The following is a 21196-nucleotide window of genomic DNA, read 5'->3' as shown; positions in this document are numbered from 1 at the left end:
CTTCAAAAAATGGGAAAAATAAAAGGGAAATGCTTTTATTCTGAAGAACTTTTAAGGCAATGCTGCAAAGTTTCAATCTTTTAAATCGATTTTTATTTTTTTCTAAAGATTTTCCTTCTTGTACTGTTCATAAAATCATAACTGCATAATACACTTATTTCTGTGTGTTCTTTTGATTTTTTTCATGTTCTTACTTAGAAAAAAAACACGGCTTCATAATGTGTCACAAAAAAGTGAAGATTTTGAACTTAAAAGAATTGTTTGTATTGGAAAAGTTCTGATCTCAGTGCTCTTGTGGGAGAGTGTCCACCCTGAGACTGGAACACGTTCAAATCCACGGTGGGACCCAATGCCTCCCTGCTTGACCCTCAGCATTAGGGGGTTTGGTTTAAGTTGATTTATTCTAGAATAATGTCCCTGCCTGTTTTTAATTCATAGTTATGTTAAAAAGTTACATCTTTAAAGTTTATAAAATGTCGTTTTAGTGTGTTCAACAAATGTTTATCCTGTTCGGCCCACGATCTAAGGTGTACATAATCTTTTGATCTATTTTAAAATCCTTCTCGGTGGTCTTTTAATTATGATTACGTTGTTTTTAGTCAAAATCAAAAACTTTGTGTACTATTCTTGAACAGTGTTTGCAGAGCAGCAGGAGTTCATTAGAAATTCAGCTTTGAGTTGTGGGTGGAACTGACCGTGCAGAGCAACTCCGCCCCCTTTCCTCTCCCCGGTTCTGAGAACTCAGAACAGGGAGCTTGTGGCCGACCCTTCTATGCCACAAATATGTTCCTTTTTTCTAACTGCATTTCTTCTCTGCTCCTGATTCACCTCAATTTGAATAAAGAAATACTCAGAAAAGCAATTCTTACCTTAATTTTCTTCATAGCTGCCCTCTATCATGAAGAAAACATCTTAAAAACACCAAAAAACATCTTTTTTGTTGGAGTTTGTCTTTAATTTCTGGAAGATTTAGGACAATAAGCCACAGACGATTGAGTCTAATCCAACATGAATCCCACTCTCAACTTGCTCTTACTTTGAACTTTGAGTGGATCATCCTAATTACCTGTCCTTTTTAGACTTCTCAACTTTATTTTTGAAGTTTTCCCTAAATAAAAATAAAGCTTTACATTAGTTACCTTGTTGCTAGATATTGCTCGTGATAAAATTTGTGACACTTTTTAGGCCACAGTAGTGCAAAAAAAAGTCATAATATGCTATCAGTCACTTCCTTCCAGCTTGAAAGAGACTGCAAGTTTCAGGAAACAAATAGAAGTCTGTTTTCTTTGTGCTTTCTGAATTCACACATCATGTCAGAGAATTCAAACAAAACAATCTTGGAGCTTTTCTTGAGTCCAAAAAAGAAGGAAAACTAACAGAGATGGTAAGAAGTGTTTGTGTCTTCTAGAATTTGCTGTTCAACTTCTAAATAATTGAAACTCAACAAAGATGTTCCTGCTTTTACTTTATTTTTACCCTCTACTGATGACAAAAAAAGTGTGAACTCCATTTTGCATGCTTTGGTTTTATATTTAGTGTGTTGAAAATAGCAGTGCTCAGCACCAAAACCTGTTTGAAAGTCAAACTCAGCTCAGTTCCTCTTGTTCTGCAGAATCGTGCATGATTATTCTAATGATTGTCTCTGTTTCGGGTGAATTTCTTTGTGGTATTTGTGTGTCTTGTTGCAGTATCTGCACAAATGGACACAGAGAGGTCACTTCTTCTGTGCTTCTGTTGGACCTGCTGGAACTCAGAGGCTGACTTTCCTCTTTGCCTTCTTGTAGTGAGTCACAGCACACCCTTAAATGTTGAATTTAGAAATGTGTTGTAGGAGGAAGATGGCACTTTTGCTTCCTCTTCTGAAACTTCTTTTTTTAAAAAAAACATTTGGGTGGTTTGAAAGCACTGTGATCTGACCTTTGACATTCAGGTACAAAAGTTGGAGGAGTGATGGATTTTTATGTTATTTTAATTTTTTTCTTTGTTTCAGGAACATCAAAATAAATAGATATATATTAGTTTCTCCTGCACACCAGTTGCTCTCGGGTGTGCAGAGAAACTACTTTTCCCCCCCACTTTTGTGTCCCTTTAGGGGCTCCGTAGTTTTATTGCACATAGATGTATCAAAAATACATTGTATTTCCAACTCTTGTGGGTGTTTTGCATTGTTTTCACTTCCCCATAACCCAAATCCTCACCCTCCAATCACAGCATTTTCATTTTAGATTTAAGTTTAAACCGAGATCACATTTTTAATTCTAATATTGCATCTTGTGTAGTATCCTTGTTTTGTTAAGCTGAAACAAAGTGTGTGATTTGAGGAGGTGGATGTTCCCTGTGAGTTAGTTGCTCTACCCGGATCACATTTCACATCTACATGAAGCAGATGTTGCGCCTTTTTGGAGCTGGTTTCCGCGCTGTCATTGTTTCCGTTTCCACCTCAGAGACGAACCAGATCGCGCCTCCTCCTCGGTTTTTGGGGGGGTCTTTTTTCCGCTTTATGGTGTCTGGCTTTGCGCGCGATCCGCTGGTTTTAGCGCGTCGGGGGCTCGAGGGGAAGTGGATCTTTCAACAATGGGGGACATCGAGGATCCGGACTCGAGCGGGGCGCGCCAGTCCGCCCTGCTCTCGGTTCTGCCCAGTAAAGAGTTCGCCACCTCCAGGAAAGGAATGCTGCTCATCGCTGAAGTGGTGAGAAATAAACAACTCGAGGGATGAAGTTCATGCGAGGCTAAAGTTATGCGCGTTTATGCCAATGGAGAGTGAAGAATCAGTTCTTAAACTGTATTTTAATGATATTTTATCACCTTCAGATGTTATCAGAATGAAATAAATCAGTTTATGATTTGATGAAACAGTTTAAAGTTTAGATTTTAAAGGGATTTTAAGCTGTTTCTTGGTTTCAATCAAACTGATTGAAGTTGCTGGAGGAATGGGTGTTTTTGGGTGGGGTTGAGGGTCAGCAACTTTTGCAGGGTCTTCATGCATGGAGAGCATGTGACTCTGATCACTTCAGCCTGAAGCTGGGACTTGTTGTACAGCACTCACAGACTGGTTTAAGTCTGCAGACCCAACCTGGAAAATGGAGCAGGAATAATAATACATTATAAGACATTTATGACCAATAGGAAACGGGTAGTGAGAGGTGTGAGTTCCTATATCACTGCACTGGTTCTTTCACAGCTCCGTCTGAAGAGAGAGAGAAAAAAAGTTCCACTCCAACTATTGCTTTCCATTGTAAAATCTTTCCCAGTGGTCTTTTAATTATGATTATGTACTTTAAAAAAATGCTGTTGTATTTGGGGCGGCCGTGGTGCAGCAGTAGGCCGGTCAATTCCTGATCAGATGATTGCAAGTTCGATTCCTGCCTTGCCCGCCCACATGTTGAAGTGTGCTTGGGCAGCACTATTGACCTGAATAACAAAATGACATACATTTTATTTAGACGGTCTATGGGCAAGTCACTGAACCCCACATTCTCCTCAACCTTCCAGGTTGGCGCCAGTGTTCGGCATTGAGGCCACCATCATTGTGTGAATGTGTGAGTGAATGGGTCCCCTTCAAGGATGGTAGAAAAGCACTATACAAGTATACACCATTTACCATTTAAGACATATTTTCTGCAGCACAGCAGTAACTCATTAGAAATTCCCCTCTAGGTTGAGGGCGGTACAGTACAGAATAGTCCAAACGATTATTTTAATAGTCGACTAATCACTGATTATTTTTTCTGATTAGTCGACAAATTGGATCATTTGCAAACTGGATTTACAGCACACATCTTAACCATCATTAGCTTTAAACTAACTAAAAACTAGATAGATAGCATTACCTGGGATAATGCTAGTGCGAATGCTGTAAGCTAAATTTGGCCGCTGAAGATGCTAGTGCTGATAGCTGAAAACGCTGAAACTGATAGCTAAAAACACTTAAGTTGATAGCTGAAATCACTGAAGCTGATCTAAAATATTAATTAAATGCCAAATTAGACTAAATAGCTGAAAAAAACACAAGTTGGCCAAAACAGCTAGCATGCAGCTTAAAACTTAGCTAAACTCCAAAATAGCCTAAAAAAACAAAATTAATCCTAAATTAGCTAAAATAGTTAGCATGTAGCTGAAATATAAGCTATTCTAAATTAGCCTAAAAAATGAAAAAATCCTAAATTAGCCAAAATAGCTAGCATACAGCTGAAATATTAGCTAAACTCCAAAATAGCCCAAAAAACCTTAATAAATGCCCAAAAAGTCCAAAAAGCCATAATAATGCTGTAATAAATTTCCACTTTACTACACTCTGACTCCATGTAATAGAAGTAACAACTAATCGACCAATAAATTAGTTGTTGACTATTTTAATAGTCAATTAGTCCTTGATTTGTCAACTAATTGTGGCAGCCCTATTTTACTTTGAAATCCCAGCCTCCCTATGTTAGCCCTTGTGCTATCTTTTAGGGTCCAGACAATGAATTGTTATCCCTCCTATGACAAAAGTGGACAGGATTTCATGAATATATAAAATTATTGAAAAGAAAAGGTTCAGTGCACTGTCTTATGGGTTCCAGACAACCGAACTCCCAACATTAACATGCTTAGAATAGCACAAGGGTTAACATACTTTCCCACTAGCTTATAACACCTCACAAGCCCCAAGTTAACATTAGTGTAGCAAGAGCTACACAACAGTTTTGAGACAGGTGGAAGCTCAGACGAGGAAAACAAAGACGTTTATTTGTCTGTAAGCGTAGTTTTTAGATTTGTAGCAGAGAAGTGAGACTTTGGCCCACCTTAATTTCATATTTATGTAATGAAATAACATTATTGCTTATTTAAATACGGCAAAAGTTATTTAGAAAGAACTTATTTACCATACAGGGTTGATTATCATAATAATAATAAAGGTGACATACGTGTGTATTATATGCATAACTGCCAAAAATATCTATATTTATGATCATTATTAATATCTGATTTTTTTTTTGTTCTTACATTTTTTATTAATTTTTCCTTTTTTATCTATACATTTCACCTTTTTGTTATGAGTTTGGTATATATGTTTGATTATGTTCTGCTGTCTACAATAAACACTTCAAATAAACCTATGAATCTAACAATATAACATTATCTTGTGCGTGTTGAAATCTCCTTGCTGTAACTTGGTGGCTGTTGACATTAAAAGCTCTGTGTTATTCTAACCACAGTCACTTATCTGACTGTGGTGAGGTCAAAGAGAAAACAGACCAGCTCTGCCATTCTTTGTAGTATTAGTCAGCCTGGCCTCCTGCTGAGCAAGCATTTTCTTTTCACGTAAAGTACTCCAACATATATATAAAAAAAAGCTTCGTATGGGTTATTAGACCAAACCTAAGACTAAAAATACTTAAGGTGGGAAAACAGAGTTTTGTTTTATTTGAAGGATTTTCAAAGTCTGAACAAGCAGATCAGAAGAAATGTGTGAAGTTTTCCTTTTCACCTAAAAGAGAAGCTCAGTCCATAACTAATAACAGTTATAAAACATAACTAGTGAGTATAATGTGAAGTACGGCCTTCTGATCTCAAAGACTTCCTGCTAGATAATGACTCAAGTGTGGCCAGTTGCAGTATTTTGGGGAGTTTCTCCCTCAGGATAACTGGACACAGAGACAAGATGGCGTGTGAGAGTACAGCGTCTGGACTCGCTTTCATTAGCTCCTAATGGAACGCACCAAAGGTCAGACGGGCTCAGTCTTCTCACATAGCAGTTAGCTGCTCGTAAAACTTCCTCTTTCATTGTTACGCACTCAAGTTTTTTTTAATGCTTGCGTATGCATGTGGGACTGGTGCAGCAGTCTGAGTGAATGAAGATGAGCTCCACCTACTGTGTGTCTGCAGGAAGTGGGCAGCTTTAAGGTGATGCAGAAAGTGCAGATCTGAGATAATAAATGTTTTATCAGTTGGAGCTCATCAACATGTAACTCTTCACTGATGGAATCACTAACTACATGTTTTGGGTTTTTTTTCAGGGTCTTTCCTTCATTTCGTTTTTGTGTTTTGCGGCTTCGGCAGCGGCGGCGTTTGTGACCGTCCCCCTGCTGGAGTTCCTGGGGGCCATCTTCTTGTTGTTTGCTTACTCTACAAAATTCAACGAGAGGTTTAAAGGCTTCTGCTGGCCACTTATGGTGAGCATCTCTTTGCAAAAAGCAGTCTTAAATATGTACTTTTTTCAGTTGTCTGTTTTCTCTCCAAGGATTTTGTGAGATGTGTAACGGCCTCCATAATCTATTTCATCATCTCCATAATGGCGGTGTCCAAATACGATGACGGCTCCTCTAAAGCTGCAGGGGTAACACTACCTACTCTGATCTTTTGATAGAGTTTTCCACTCAGATCTCATCAGGCTTTCCTCCTCTCCGCAGGTCTTTGGGTTTATTGCCACTATTGTTTTTGCTTTAGATTTTTATCTTATTTTTAACGAGCTGGCCAGTTTCCTGAAACAAGGAGGAGAATCCACTGAGGAACCGTCAGCACATCAAGGTACCAACACACGGGAAAGATTGCTGCATAAAAAACTTTTAAAATACCAAGAATAGACTTCAAAAAACTATGAAATTTGTGTTTTGCTCATCTGCAAAAGGAAATAGCATGTTAAACAAAAACTACACACAGAATAAACTTCTAAAATGTAGCCACTTTTTAAAGGGTAACCAAACCAGGAAGTTGAAGGCTGACTCCACCCACTGCCGAAATTTGAAAATCCAGTCAGAGGGGTGGGGCTTGGGGGCAGGACCGTTATCATTACTAGACCTGCAGATCATGATGTCAGACTTCTGAACTGTACGTGGTTTGACCAATCACAAAATTCAACTGTAATACCACATATCAACCTATAGGGGGCAGCACACAGGCGATTTTTGACCATATTTTGAAGAATTAAACAGTTTTGTTTCAATTTGTCAAAAATTTGGCTGTGACCGACAGGAGGGCACTTTCAAAGCCCCATTTATAGAGATCAACAGCCAAAAAAAATAATTTATGGTTTGGTTAACCTTTAAAAAAATAATTGGCTTAAAAAGTTTTTAATTCAACTTTCGAGAATCAAATAAATTATTTCTGCTTAAGATTAAAATTCAATAGACACATTCAGACTAAAATGTTTTTTTTTTTAGTGTTCTTAAGATGTTCTTGTGGCATTTTTCTCATGACATATTGAGATAAAATCAAGCTTAAAATTGCATTTCTAAATAAGTCTTTATTCAAATCATTGTGAATCAGGAAAGGATTCAAAATGTCGTTTGAAAAAGGGACTTATTAGTGGTTGGGCCAGAAGTCTCCTGGCTGCTCCGCTCCACAATGGGACAGGGAAGAGGGGGCGGGGTTGCTCCCACCCACAACTCAAAGCTGAATTTCTAATGAACAACTGGCACTCTGCAGAAACTATGTCCTAGAAAACAACATTTTTTAATAAAAAATTTGCTGAAATAATCATAATTTTAAATCTATTTTAAAATAGATCAGAAAATGATCAGAGCGGGACTTTTAATAGGTATCCACCAGCTATCAGGTTTGGTCATTCCACCTCATAATAATTTGGAGGACACAGACTTCTAAGTGTTTGGATGTGGACTTCTGTTTTTGGTCATTCTTCCGCTCCAAAAACCTCGTGTTTGTACATATTTATTATACTCTGGGATTTAATGGTGTGAAATTCAAAGTTCCACCAGTGGGGGGAGCCTTCCATACCCAGACCATCACACTTCTACCTCTTTTCTCAACTTTAGTGGGATTTTGTTGCTCTCTTTAATATAAATGGAGCAACTTCTACTGGGTATTTGGTTGCTTTTTAAAATGTAAAAAGCTTTTGTAAAGCCTAATTTAAATATTAAAACATAAACACTAGTCAATCACTATTCAGTACTGATAAAAGATTAATTCTACTTTCAGTCATGGTTTTAGCATTGTTTTAGGACTAGATTAATCAGCTAGATACTTTAAAAGTTTAGCTACAGATGCAAAACACATGAAAAGCAAACAAAGTAAATAAATAAATAAATCCAAGAAATGTGTAAATGTTTTTTCTTAACTGTACAGTTTTCTCATTCTCTGATACAAGAAAAACCAAAGTGTGTTTTTCTGCAACCATTACGTCTTTCCTTTCGAACAGCAGAAACATTTACATAAATAATCATATTCGTCTTTAAAGAAGCCCATTTATGTCCTTGACTCTTTAGCTGTACTTTAAAGGTAAAAAAAAACCTGAACGTGTTTTTTTTGTACTTTTCTTTCCCAGACAACTTCTCCGACTCCGACTCCGACTGAAACCTCTGAGAGCTTCACCAGGAGACGTGTTTCATTGAAACCCGAGTGGAGTGATGACTGCAGGGCTGCCATCTGTCAAGACCTGCTGGTGTTTCATTATTTCATAACTCCACGTTAATGAGAGTATGTCTACATTTAGGGGGGCATCAGTTGCTGTCAGTCAGTTCCATGATGTAGATGTGGACCCTTCAAATTTGAAAAACCTTTTTTGTTGTTGTAAACATGACAAAACATACATTTACAAAAAAATTACCTTGACTGACACTTTTTTTCTAGTTATTATCATACTTTTGCATCATATTTGTGTTCTGGTTAAAGCCATTTTTATTTGACAAATGTTGTAATATTTTTGTCATGCTGTGAAGTACTGTTTCTTAAATCACGTCTAGAATCTTAAAAAAAATGTTTTTAAGGTAAATCAAAGGATTACACTATTTTTTTTTCTAACTTCTTACTGAATTAAGAACCAACAATTTAAAAAAAATGGGTCAATTATTGAAATTTGAAATGTAAAAAACAGATTTTTACTAAGAACAAGATGTTTGGTGTGTTTAAGGACATATCGGTTGGCTGGTCACAACCTCTCTAATACAGTTGCTAAACAGTTGTTTATAATGTGCCATAAACCATTTATGAACTTTGAAAGTTTTTATGGAAAAATTTAAATCATTCTTTAAAACTTTTTTTTAAGAAATGTTCATTTTATTAAAAAAACACCAACAATGTGATAAAAAGGTAGAACACATAAGTTATGCCAGATCCTGTTTTGTGATCTCATTTCTGGGTCAAAAAACATTCAAACAAATCTTTTTTTCAATGGTAGTGTTCCATATTTCTATTTCAAATTCATTATTACTGGTGAAAACATATTTTATTGGTTTGATGCCTTTTTTAAAAAAAAAAACAAATGATGCACTACAGAACTTCACAAACTAAATGAATGTTGGACTAGCATCAAAAGGAAACTTAGCCACCCAAATGAAGGTTTATTGGTTGAAAGATCCAGATCGACATCGATGTAAAGCTGTGGGACTGATGCTGTAGATGTACGGTCGGCCACCTTTTACTCAGTAAAAATTGATCAATTTTAAAAAAGAAAACAAAATGAGGAACCTGGTTTTATCTGTGAAATGCTCAATTGTTTTAGTGACACAAAACTTCTGTTATGTGTACACGTCTGTTTAACTGTTTGTTTTGCTTTTTGTGTTTAAATAAAACATTTTGCTTCTTTTTTTAAATCCTTATTTGAGCTTTAAACAGATGTTTAAGTATTTTGAATGCAAAAACACAGCAAAGGACAGATGTATGTGTCAGACTGGTTTAATAATTACAAAAGAAAGTACACACTTAAAAAAACAGAGGTGCAGAATCAGGAAATTAGAAGTCTAACGTTTCATTTTCCTCAAATACACATTTTTAGTAACAATTAATAAGCATTTATAAAAACACAGATTAAACATTTACGAAAATATGACAAATTTATCAAACTAAAAAGAAATTACGCACTTGTATGAATTTCTTTCTGTAAAAGTGTCTTAAGCATCAATCCAAAGCAAACGTATTTTATTTGGTCACCAACATAAATACCAATGATTGTCTTTTTCTACAGCTAGTTTGGTCATTAAGCCAAGAGGACAGTAAAGAAACGTGGAGGTCAATTCTAACGCAAGAAACGCCTGATTACTCAAGCAGTGTGAGGCTACTTATCAAGCTGCAGATCACTGATTATTGTTTTTACTAGAATGCAAAAATATGGAACGGTCCCATTCATAAATAAATAACAGAATCTTTCTGGCTGCTTAGAGAGGTCAAAGAAAGACATGTTCTAGAAGCACCAGCAGAGGGGGCTCTAGAGTCAACTTAGGTCCTGCAATTACTAGTGTTTTAACCTGTGCTAGCAGTTGTGTAGTGACATTTTCATACATTAAAACAATGCAAGACATTTAGCATGAAATGTCCTTCATATTTAACAGTAAGATCATTTTTTTATTTGCTACAAGTCTACTGTGCATTCAGAAAAAACATTTCAGGAGTGAGGGATCTGCTGTTTCAGATTTAATAGCAGCTGCAATGCAGTTTTTTTTTTTTTTAAATACATGACATCTGCAGTCATACTGTGTATGTACATATGCAAACAGAATGAACGCAAACTGTACCGAGTTTCTTTTTCCTACGCTCTCCACCCCCCTCCAGCTCTCATTCAGTGTTCTGCAACATTCCTGTCATGACTGAAAATCAGGAAGGCAATATGAAATACAGCATTCAGATGGAGGCACCCTGTGGTTTCAACCTCAAATGTTTTCAAGGAATCGCAGATGGGAGGACCTGAGAGGCAGTTTTCCAGACTGAGAGCAACTGATCTCAGCTATTTTATTTAGAAAGAAAAAAAAAAAGTTTTTTTAAATTTCACTTCACTTTGGTCAGAAATGAGTGTGATCTGTCGAGTCAAATTTGTGCAAAGGGGAATAGATGCAAACTATAACACAAAATTTAAAAGATTATTCAAATATTTGAATCAGTTTCTAGCAGATAAGAGTAAACCATTCTAAGTTTCTTAGGTAAAGTTAAGAAACATTATAGTTAGCTTCTTCTTTTAAAGAGTCCCTGAAAACTACAATTTAAAGTCCCACTCCAATCATCTTTTAATCTGTTGTCAAAGCATTCTCTAGAACATAGTTTCTGCAGAGTGGCAGTAGTTCATCAGAAATTTGCCTCCAAGTTGTGGGCGGGACCCTTGGCATGGAGTAAGCCATCAGTTTCCATCTCTCTCCTGCTAGCTTACAGCCCCTCACTACCCCACTACCCCAACCTAACATTAGCGGTGCAACAAAAATGGCGAGCAATATCGCAGCTATCCAGCGGTACAGAAAAATTAAGAAGTACATAAAGCTATTTGTCTGCAAATGGATGAATCGGAATGGGACGGAGCACCTCAAACTGCTTTTTTATCTGCTCCCGATTCACAACAATTTGAATAAAGAAATATTCCAAAATATCCATTTTTGAACTTAATTTTCTTTAAATATGTCATAAAAACGCCACAATAAAATGTTTAAAAACACGATTTTCATCGGAGTGGGTCTTTAAGTTTCACTGAGTTTCTGTGAAGCAGGAAGTTTTGGCTGTGTTGACTCATCTGAAGACAGTCAACACAATCGGAATTAAGATGACTTTAGCAGGTAAACTAAGGTGTGGTTAAGGAGCATCTTTTAACAAACTTTGTCCAAGGAGAGGCCTCATCAAAATGGAAAATTTTTAAAGCACCTCAAGTGTAATAATGTCTAAGAAAAAAACCACAGAATGTTATTGATCAAATTTGTTTTTTGTTTTTAGTGCTATGAGCTAACAGAGCTAAAACATTGAAGCCTGGATCGATGAGAGCGTCACGACAGTAAGAAACAGGAAATAGAGTTATCCTGAAACAGATTCCATAGAACAATTCATGCTTAGTATTAATCTTTTGCCAGTAGGAGGCGCTGTAACATCTTCCTGAAAAAAAGCTTTTCTAAATTGTAATATTGAAAGAAAAAAAAAGATCATTTTTAATGTTAGTGGGTAAAAATGCCTAAAGCAAATTCAGAAAATATTTTTCACAAGTTGGGCGGTCATAGAGTGCTGGAGCTGAAGGGTTTTACCGTTCTTGCACTCCGGGTTACTGCATGTTGCTGGTCCAGTGATCGGTGATCACATTTCTAAGACTTCACAGTCACGTCATGACAAAACTGTACAAAAGCTGACGTTCCTTCAATGCTCGGCTACATTCACAGTGACAGAAATCCTTCAGACGAGTCAGCACACACTCCAGAGTTTGTTTTTTTCTGTCTCACAGCTCTTTTCTGCTGCTTAAGAAGCCCACCTTCAACTCTAACAGCTGTCACTGAGAGTGTGATTAAAAGTCAGGATCACTGCAGCCTTGTCCTTCTCAGTCAGCCGTTCAGAGCCACTCTTCCTCCTCAGCTGTTCGCCGGTCGCCCCTCATGCGATCTCAGACCGTGCTTCCATTTCTCCGCGAGACGCCGTGCGAGCTCGGATGTAGTCGTTGGCCTGAGCTGCCCCCTGACTCCCGTTGCCACGGCGATACCTCCGTACTGCCAGGAAGGTGTTTAATCCAAACACACCTGACACCAGGAAGCCAAAGACCTGCACAGGAAGTACAATTACAGTGTGTGAATCTGAACAGGAAAAAGTACAGTTCTAGAGCAGAACTAAATCCGTACACGCACGGTCTTCATGATAAACCTCAACCTGAAGTCCAATCATATCTTAAAATCGTGCCTTTTTTGGTGGAAATCAAGTCTGGTTTTGAGGACTCACCACTGCTGCTATTTCCGCATCAGTTCCTTGGTTGATGCAGGCCAGCACCAGGGACGACAGAAAGAAGAACAGCGTGCTGATAGCCGTGTTCCCCAGGTCCTGCAGGAGAACACGTCAAACACAGAAGTTACAGCAAAGCTTCTGTTTCAGCTCATTATATGAGTCAACTTTAACCACTAAACAACAAACTCTTTCCTTTACTAAAACTTCCACTAAAAAAAATGTTGATTTTGTTTAATGTAACTATTGAATTGACAGTTTAAAAAAAAGAAATTACGTGCTTCCCTCTTTTTGTTATCTTTTAGAACATCTTATTATTAACAAATTGCACAACAAATTTGTGTGTTAAGCGTATTTACTAAAACTTATTCATCCATCCATCTTTCGAACCCGATGAAACCCTTTTTGGGTCACATGGTTGCTGGGGCCTATCCCAAAGCAAAGGCGAGACACACTTGATCAGGTTGCAGGTCACAAACTAAAATAAAGTCAAAATATGATAGTAAAGCTAGAAGAAACAGTGAACTTCCTTCAATCACTCAAAGCAAACTATTTTTTTTTCTAACAGCATACTGACTTTTTAAAGTCTCACTTGGATCATTGTTAGATCTTTTTTAAAAGCGATCCCAGTGGGTTTTTTCATAATGATTATGACATTTTTTTATTTCTGTGTCAATTTCTTAGACATAGTTTCTGCAGAGTGACAGAAGTTTATTATAAATTCATCTCTGAAATGTGGGTGAGAATGTTGGCCCAGAGCAACCCCGCCCCCATTCCCCTCCCCATTGCCAAGAGCTCTGCTACAACAAAGTTCTTTTTCCAACATTTTTCCTTTGCTCCCAACTTGAAAACATAAATACATTAAAAAAATGCTGTTTTAAGCTTAATTTTCCTTATTCTTGTCCTACAATTACATGTTTAAAACACACAAAAAACACTTTTTCCATCAGAGTGGATCTTTCAAGGAGGCCGGTTAAAATTACAATGGAGTCCCAGACAAGACCCCTGACCCTGGCAGTCATAGAGGGTCATTCAAGAGGTCCTCGTGACCAGATGCATGACTGTAATCATCACAGGCGTGGTCTCTCGTTTGACACACAAGGCTCACTCAGAGAATGAAAAGATGCATGCATAAACCGATGAAGCAGGAGAGCAGAAAGCCTCAGATAATGTTGGAGCGGTTCTGATGTTTAATGAGTAATCTATATGGACCCATATCACTCTGAGCTCACAGAAACAGACGATAATACCAGCTATGATGGCAAACTTTGATCACACACACTTACTTCCACATGCTGAGCACACACGCCTACAAACGACGAACGCTTCCACTCACCCTGACAAACCGGCCCGACAGGAAACAGCCCTGTTGACAGTCACCTGCTAATGTGGTGCTTTCTTTTCCCACTTTGTAGCTCCACTAAGATCAGTTTTACAGTGAACCGAGTCAACCTTCAGACTCTTTCATAAATCACTTTTTAACCAGGCGGCATAAACATAAACCTTAAAAAAAAAAAAAAAATCCACCAGCTGCTAAAATGAGGGTTATTAGCCTGGTCTTTGTTCAGCAGATACACGAGTCTCACTGGTACTCGGAGCTAAAGGCCGGATAGTATGGAGCTGCATTCAAGCACACAAACCACTGCGGGACTTTTTCCTACCATAACAGCTGTCCAGAGTTTGCTTTGTTTTGTGTAGAAACTCTTTTCCTGCACATACCTGATATGAGCTGCCTAAAATGAGTCCCATCTGAGCCGTTCACACACCCTCCCAAGTCAGGATGACCTTTCTAGTGTCCTATATGAACACAGTTTATAGGAGCCATACCAGTCATGACCTTTGCTTTTCAGCTATTTTCTCCTATTTGTTAAAAAATGTCAGACTGTTCTTTGGTTTGAAAGTATGAGTGCAGGTAGTCATGGAAACTAAAAAATCTACTGCAGAGTCAGTTAAAAAAAAAATCTGAGCAAATCCCAGAAAGCCAAAGACTGATTGGAATTTTTTAAAAACATTTTCATTTGACTTCAGGAAGAAGAGAAGCAGCATATACTTCTCCTCTTCATGGGTGGCAAATTCCAGCTGTCCAAACCAAAAGGGGCTTTTATGGGAGTCCAATCGTGTGTTAAGTAAATGTGAAATGAGTAAAGTGGGCTGAAAGAATGAAGGAACACCTCAAGTTAATGAGAAAAAAACCCACACAAGTCAGCTGTTTGCATATTCAGCAGAAGAACAACTACAACGGAGACAAAACCACAGAAAGGAAAACAGCTAAATGTGGAGATATAAGGAGATGAACCACAAAAGCAGTGTCAAGTTATATAAATGGAAGAGAAATGTGGAAAAAGTGTAACTTTTAACCACAAAAACAGACAATTGCATCACTAATTTTAAAACACACATCATCCACATAGAATTGGACCTTCATAGAAAAACCTCTCTAGTAGCCCGTGAACTGGCTAAATATTGTCCATTTTCAAACCACCAAATTAGACTAGAAATACTTCCTACCAGGAGGCTTTATATCGAGGTATAAAAACTTGAACTCATTTCCTTAAGGAAGACATTCAAGTGAAACGAAGGCGCTCTGTGCTGCCAACGTCATCACACAGAGGAACCTGGAGGCTGTGGGGTCAAGTAGCAAAGAGTTTGATTTAGAGAAAAAAAAAAAAAAAGGATTGTGAGAGTCAGCCAAATTACAGTGCAGCTCGCTCCACGGAGGAGTTGTGCCAGTGTCAGCCCACAGCGTTCAGCTGGAAACAGAGCAGGAAAGTTAACTGTTGGTTAACACCGACATGAGGACAAGCAGTAAAGTTTTCAGGGGCCCAAACGGAGAGGAGCGGCTTTGAACTTCATGGACAGCTGCCAACCATCATGGGTTTGTGAGCGACAACAGTTGGAAGTGGAAACTATAACTTCTTCAACCGTCTTAAAAAAGGCAACGGGAGGGGGCTTCTGTCATAAAAAAAGCAATATTCTCTAAATATTTTTCTGGACAATGTAAGATTTTTTTTTTAATCTAAGACTGTCAGTTTTATTATATATTCCTAAACTGTAAATCATTTTTTAATGAAAGATAACCAGATCTGAGCTCCAGAAGAAAATGATCGTAAAGAAAAGAGGGAGCAGGAGGATTTTAGATCAAAAGCAGAGGTATCCAGTAAAAGTTCCTAAATCAGCAGCTTTAATTGGCTCTGGTCTCTTTGAGACTTTGCTACGCTGCCAAACGGAAAAGCCATAGACCGACTTTTTTTTTGTTTTGAGTTTGAGGCAGAAAACTGTACTGAGAAAATATGAAGCAACCTGATAGCTGGGGATGGACAGAGCTCAAGATCCAGCAATCCACTAAAATAAGCACTTTGAACTGCAGACAGTCTATTTTAAAATATAAATGTAAAAAAAAAGTGAAAAAAGACGGTCGCCTCAACAGCAGATGTAAGAAATCAGCTCATTTTAGAAGAACTCACATTAACGAGGACAAATCAGTTTAATAAATCATTTACAACATGCAAGACTCAAAATTGATGATACGCTCATATTATCTCTTAACAATTTTAGACTTATGACCAGTGAAATGGAAGAAAAAGAAAACATTATATGCTTTTTATTAAAAATATAAAGTTTACAGATGTTCTTAAATTCAATGCTTTTTTTATTTTAGCAAGCTCCCAGCAAAAAGGATGAAAAACAAGGATCACACAGTTTAGCTAATAAAAAAGAAACTATGGAAGTTGAAAACAGCCTGTACTACTTTTTTTTTTATCGTTTTAACAAGATAATGAAGAGTATACTGTAGTGTTCCTCTCTCTCTTTCCTGCACTGAGACACAGATACTTTACTTGTTTTAAGTCTCCTTATTTTGTGGTTAACAACAACAACACCAGAAGAAAACCCTCCACGAAAGTTGCTTTTTTTTTAGTCTATTTGTTTTATTAACTAGTGGGTCCTCCACAAACACCTTAATTCTTTCTCATGTACCACCACTCCCTCTTTTATTTCCCTAAAACCCCCGACGACAGGTTAAATAACAGAACCCCGTCTCTTTGTGGTGCCTTCACTGACCTCTAGACATTAGAGGACTCTCAGCCCAAATTAGTCCACTGCAATTTTTTATTTTTATTTTACTACGATCCACAAAAATTGCTACCCAGTTGGTGTGATTCTAAGAGATCAGACTCCACATCTTGTGAGCTATGACTGAACAGGTTGGCATTTTCACACCAGAAAATGTCATTCAGCCATGACATCTCTCAATATCCAAACCAATCTGTTGGTAATTTTCTTGTCAAACAAGGTTTTAGTAAGTAGTGTTCAGTGATTCAGGGATGAGAGCCTGTCCTCTGAAATACTTTAGAGTTACCACTGATAGGAACGTTTGGCTGTAAATTGAATTCTTTCCTGTCCGTCAAGTTAACCGTTACAGATAAGGCCCAGAGAAGCTTATATGCTAAATGCTTTTACGGAAAATCTTTTAAAGAAGATAAAATTTAGGTTGTGTTTTTCTTTTGAAGCAAAAAAATACACAATGTCTCAATGTTTTAATGTATTTTTAACCAACTGTGGCTACCTCTTGACTCAAAAAATCTCAATCGTCTTATCCTGGTTAGATAGAGGTCAATAAATAAATAATACAACGAGGCCGAACTGTACAAACCGTCAGGTTCCAGTTGATGTGTGGGACTTTGGTGTGGATGTTGAGGCAGAAAATCAGGAGGAGAACTCCCGTCACCACGGAGGCACTGCAGCTGACGAACTCAAAAAAGTAGACCCCTCCACATGGAGAACACATCATGACGGTTTCTATGCAGATGAAACCAATGACCGACAGGACCTGGAGGCAGATAGAGAGCAAAACTACTGATAAAAACATGGTTTCAATGCAAAAAAAGACATATAGTCAGCAACATGTAAATATAACCAATAAACTGCAGCTTATTAGTGAATCACAAGAGTAAAACTAGGTCACTATGAACAAAACATTACCCAGACGTGGAGCCCTTCGTGTTTGTGCTAAACGGAAATGTTCGGCTTCATTGCACTGATTAATGAGTTTAAAAAAAACTTCATCTGTTTGTGAGTGCAAACTCTACAGATTGAAAGGTGATTGTTGCAGGAATAAACTGGGGGCCAACAGCTCATCTCACGAGTCCTATTCCTGGCAGACTGAGAAGACGCCAGCCTTCAGCCAACAACCATCACCCCAACCACAAAATGAAAAGAATTCCGCTTTTTGGGCCTTCTGTTCTCATCTGGAAACCCAGAGACACAGCAGAACTATCCGAAAGTCGCTGCAGGACCTCATCAGGTATAGGTATTATAGTTCAGATGAGCTGCGATAGTCAAAGATACCAAAAAGTCTCACAGAGACTGAATGATGACTGTATAGATATAAAGCACAAGGATCTTGCTGATGCATGGGGAATATACATTTGACTGCTTTTTGCTGAGCTCTCATTATCAAAGTGGGGAAATAAAAACCAGATATGAGCGATCATCCACATCCAAATGTCAAGACCTTCTGGGAGTGATTTTCAGCACGACTCCTTTAACTTTCTGATGACAGTCTGTTGGGTTAAGGCCTCGGTGACATATTTCTCTTCTGTGTCACTCACAAAATAAATCAGCTGGTTGAAGCTAAGCGATCAGATCCTGTGACTTCTGTGAGGTAAAACCAAACACCAAGCAGATGGAGAACTTCAGTGAAGACCCTCTCTGATAATCTTTGATCTACTTTAAAAGTGTTCCGTCTTGTAATGATTAGGCTAATTTTAGCCTAAATGAAATGTAAAAAACCTGTGTCATTTTCTAGGACATAGTTTCTGCAGAACGGCAGTTATTAATTAGAAATTCACCTCTGAGTTGTGGGTGGGACTGTTGATACGGAGCAACCCCACCCCCTCTTCCTGTCACCATAGCTAAGCTGTTTATGTGTTCTCCTGCTAGTTTACAGCCCCGTGGAGCAGGGAACTAATTACCCGCCCAGCCTATTTTCTATGTCACAAATATTTTTCCGACGGGATTTTTTTCACCTAATCCTGATTCTCAATTATCTGAATAAGAAATACTCAGAAATGCAATTTTTATCTTCATTTTCTTTATATTTGCCTTCCATTTTTTTAACAAAAGAAAAAAACATCAAACCCACCAAAAACATGATTTTCATTGGAGTTAGTTTTTCATTAAAGTAGCACTGCATAACCTCAAGTAGGCATTTATACCAGTACATTTAAGATGAAGATAATAAAATAAATGAAGATGGAGCAGGTATAAGCTTTAGCTAACAGAAAAACGTCTTTGGAATTCTAGGAATTCTGTAATGGAATTCCAAGAATTCAGAACAAGTTAAAAAAAGGCTCAAAGCCTTTCAGACAGGTTGGCCATTCAGACTTTAGTCAACATCTTCTTGTGTCATTCCTCTTTCAAGGGAAAATAATGGTACCTGAAAGTAAAAATCGGTGGTGGCCCCCAAGAGAGTACTGTTTAAAGGGTCCATTTTACAATGAAAACGCTCAAAATACCAGACTGGACCGGACCGGACCGCTCAGTGGAAACAAGGCTTATGTGGTGGATCCAGTTCAGCCCATAACCTTTGATTTATTTTTTTTTTAACCAGTGTTCACACATGTGCAAACTGCATGCCCATTTGTGAGAAACGGTTAACAAAACCAACATGTAGTACAACTGCATGTGCAGAGGATGGGCTCTAAAACAAAAGGTGTGAAAATCAGAGGAAGCTGTGACAGCATCCACTGAAAGTGAAACAAAGTCAGCCATCTTTGCATAGCTCCAACAGTCAGAGATGCCATACCAAGCCAGTTTCATCACTTTGCTCCACATTGATGGACAAACAAAAGATGCTTCCTCCTCTCCTTTTTTGCCCCGGGCTGCTTACCAGTCGACCCTATCAAGCCCCTCAATCTAGTTTAACGAGGTGGGCGTGTTTCAGTTCTGACAAATGAAACATTGTCTGGTTACTGGCACTGGTTAGGAGCCAGAAAGGAACAATGCTAGTCCCAAACTCCAGTTCATTCATCTAAATCTATGGTACGCAGAGTAACAGTAAAAAGGCACATCCACACTTTTGATCAATTGTGTCACCATTCCCAGTGGTCTCTTAATTATGATGCCGTTTTTAGGCTATTTAAAAAAAGTGTGGGTCTTTAAAAGGACATCTCCCCAACACCCCTACCCAGACCTCACATCAGAAGGTGTGCGACTGCAACACAACCAGGGATACGCCCAAAGAGGGGTCGGGGGCCGCTTAAGCAGATGATGTCATGTCTCCGGAGTGAAGCGTTTTGCCTCCACCACTCTCTGAGCAGCAGGTGTTCAGCAGTCACAGAGGAGGAAGTCTGGAAGCACCATGCTGGGCAAAAAGTACAGGAAGCTGTTCTGCGAGAACTTTGACCCTACTATCCATTCTCACTGTGCAAGCCCAGCCGTGCACATCAACTCTCACTTCCATGCCCTACATCCAGGCACTTCCTAATCTTCGGGATTAAAGGGACTATTAGTTACCTTTAGATGGTGCTGGGCTCTGATCCCCTCACTACACCATCTGTTACGGGTGGAGAATTAAGAGAGGATAAAAAGGCGCTACAGCACCTGTTTGTGTTTCTACGGAAATACAAATTAATGGTGTGTTGTTGCTCAGTAAAAGGGTTTTCTTAAGCCATCCCAAACAAAACTCTGATGGAAAGTGTGTTTGAAAACAGGTAGTTTGGCGGTCTTAAAAGGTGCCAGGTGTCAAATTTCATTTACAGCGAGGAGGGCATCGAGCGGTTATCGGTTTGTTGACCCAGTCAGAACGAGGATGGAGACGGATCCACAGACAAAAGACACACCTAGCTCAGGTTACACCCTGCTGGGGGGTCACTCCCCATTCTGCCCTTGCCAAATTATTAATCTAATGTTAAAGGTCACAGATGGAGCCATTAAAAAAAAAAAAAAAACGCAACCATGTTTTGAGCCAAACTTCTGCTTGATGTGGTATCTTAACTACAGATGCTTCTTTGTCTTGAATGAATGACTTTTTTTTTCTTTTGTGGTTGCTTTTAAAGAACGCCGTCATACACATCAGCTTTTACAAGAACCTAAGCATGAGTTGGCAGAATATCTTCCAAAATAAAAGGCTTTTGGCTCCTCATACATCACTGTCAACTAAATTGTTAGCAACCCACCTAAAAAACTAAGTATAAATGGTAAATAGAAGTTTACTCCAGGAATATTGACTTGTATCAATAAGTTAGGAAAAATAAAAAAATAGCCTTGAGCATGTTTTCTATAGTAGTCTAAGGTTTATTTCAACTTATTTGATGCCCGATATCAAAGAAGAAAAAAATAAGTATTTTTTTAACCTTAAATAAATGTGTTTGTGCATATTTATAATAAAACTTGAATGATGTTTATTAAAAAATAAAACATAAATGTCAGGGTGGAATTGAAGTATTTTGCAAAGAAGCTATAAGAATTAATTAAGTAATTACACAGATATTTTCTTCTGACATTAACATCAATTTTTCATTTTGTCTTTATCAGTGCAGTGTGATTTTTGATTTATTTTCTATAATTAATGTTTAAAATAAACCAAA

General features: G+C 38.0%; 2 protein-coding genes across 2 annotated transcripts in view; one reads left to right on the top strand and one right to left on the bottom strand.

Annotated features, from left to right (window-relative positions):
* The first annotated feature begins 2133 nt into the window (after positions 1 to 2133).
* LOC112160858 (CKLF-like MARVEL transmembrane domain-containing protein 3) lies at positions 2134 to 9523 on the top strand. Its single transcript, XM_024295711.2, has 5 exons — positions 2134 to 2691; positions 6002 to 6157; positions 6226 to 6321; positions 6395 to 6512; positions 8266 to 9523. The coding sequence occupies exons 1-5, from the start codon at positions 2575 to 2577 to the stop codon at positions 8292 to 8294; spliced, it is 516 nt and encodes a 171-aa protein (XP_024151479.1). The 5' UTR covers positions 2134 to 2574; the 3' UTR covers positions 8295 to 9523.
* Positions 9524 to 9598: 75 nt separating this feature from the next.
* The window catches only part of cmtm4 (CKLF-like MARVEL transmembrane domain containing 4), a 16258-nt gene continuing 4660 nt past the window's right edge, over positions 9599 to 21196 (bottom strand). The window contains exons 2-4 of the mRNA XM_024295710.2: positions 17260 to 17436; positions 12609 to 12707; positions 9599 to 12434 (exon numbers count right to left, since the gene is read on the bottom strand). Of these exons, the coding sequence (XP_024151478.1) occupies positions 12270 to 12434; positions 12609 to 12707; positions 17260 to 17436 (441 nt within the window). The 3' untranslated portion in view covers positions 9599 to 12269. The remainder of the gene's footprint in view (positions 12435 to 12608; positions 12708 to 17259; positions 17437 to 21196) is intronic.

This window comes from Oryzias melastigma, linkage group LG3 (genome assembly GCF_002922805.2).
Source record: "Oryzias melastigma strain HK-1 linkage group LG3, ASM292280v2, whole genome shotgun sequence".
In the NCBI taxonomy this organism is placed as follows: Eukaryota; Metazoa; Chordata; class Actinopteri; order Beloniformes; family Adrianichthyidae; genus Oryzias; species Oryzias melastigma.
The sequence above is the reverse complement of the archived record's forward strand: the minus strand, read 5'-3'. Positions and strand labels throughout refer to the sequence as shown.

Coding starts and splice junctions, on each gene's coding strand:
- LOC112160858 (XM_024295711.2), top strand. CDS start 2,575: ATGGGGGACATCGAGGATCCGGACTCGAGCGGGGCGCGCCAGTCCGCC. Junction 6,322..6,394: donor GCTCCTCTAAAGCTGCAGGG/GTAACACTACCT, acceptor TCCTCTCCGCAG/GTCTTTGGGTTTATTGCCAC. Junction 6,513..8,265: donor GGAACCGTCAGCACATCAAG/GTACCAACACAC, acceptor TTTCTTTCCCAG/ACAACTTCTCCGACTCCGAC.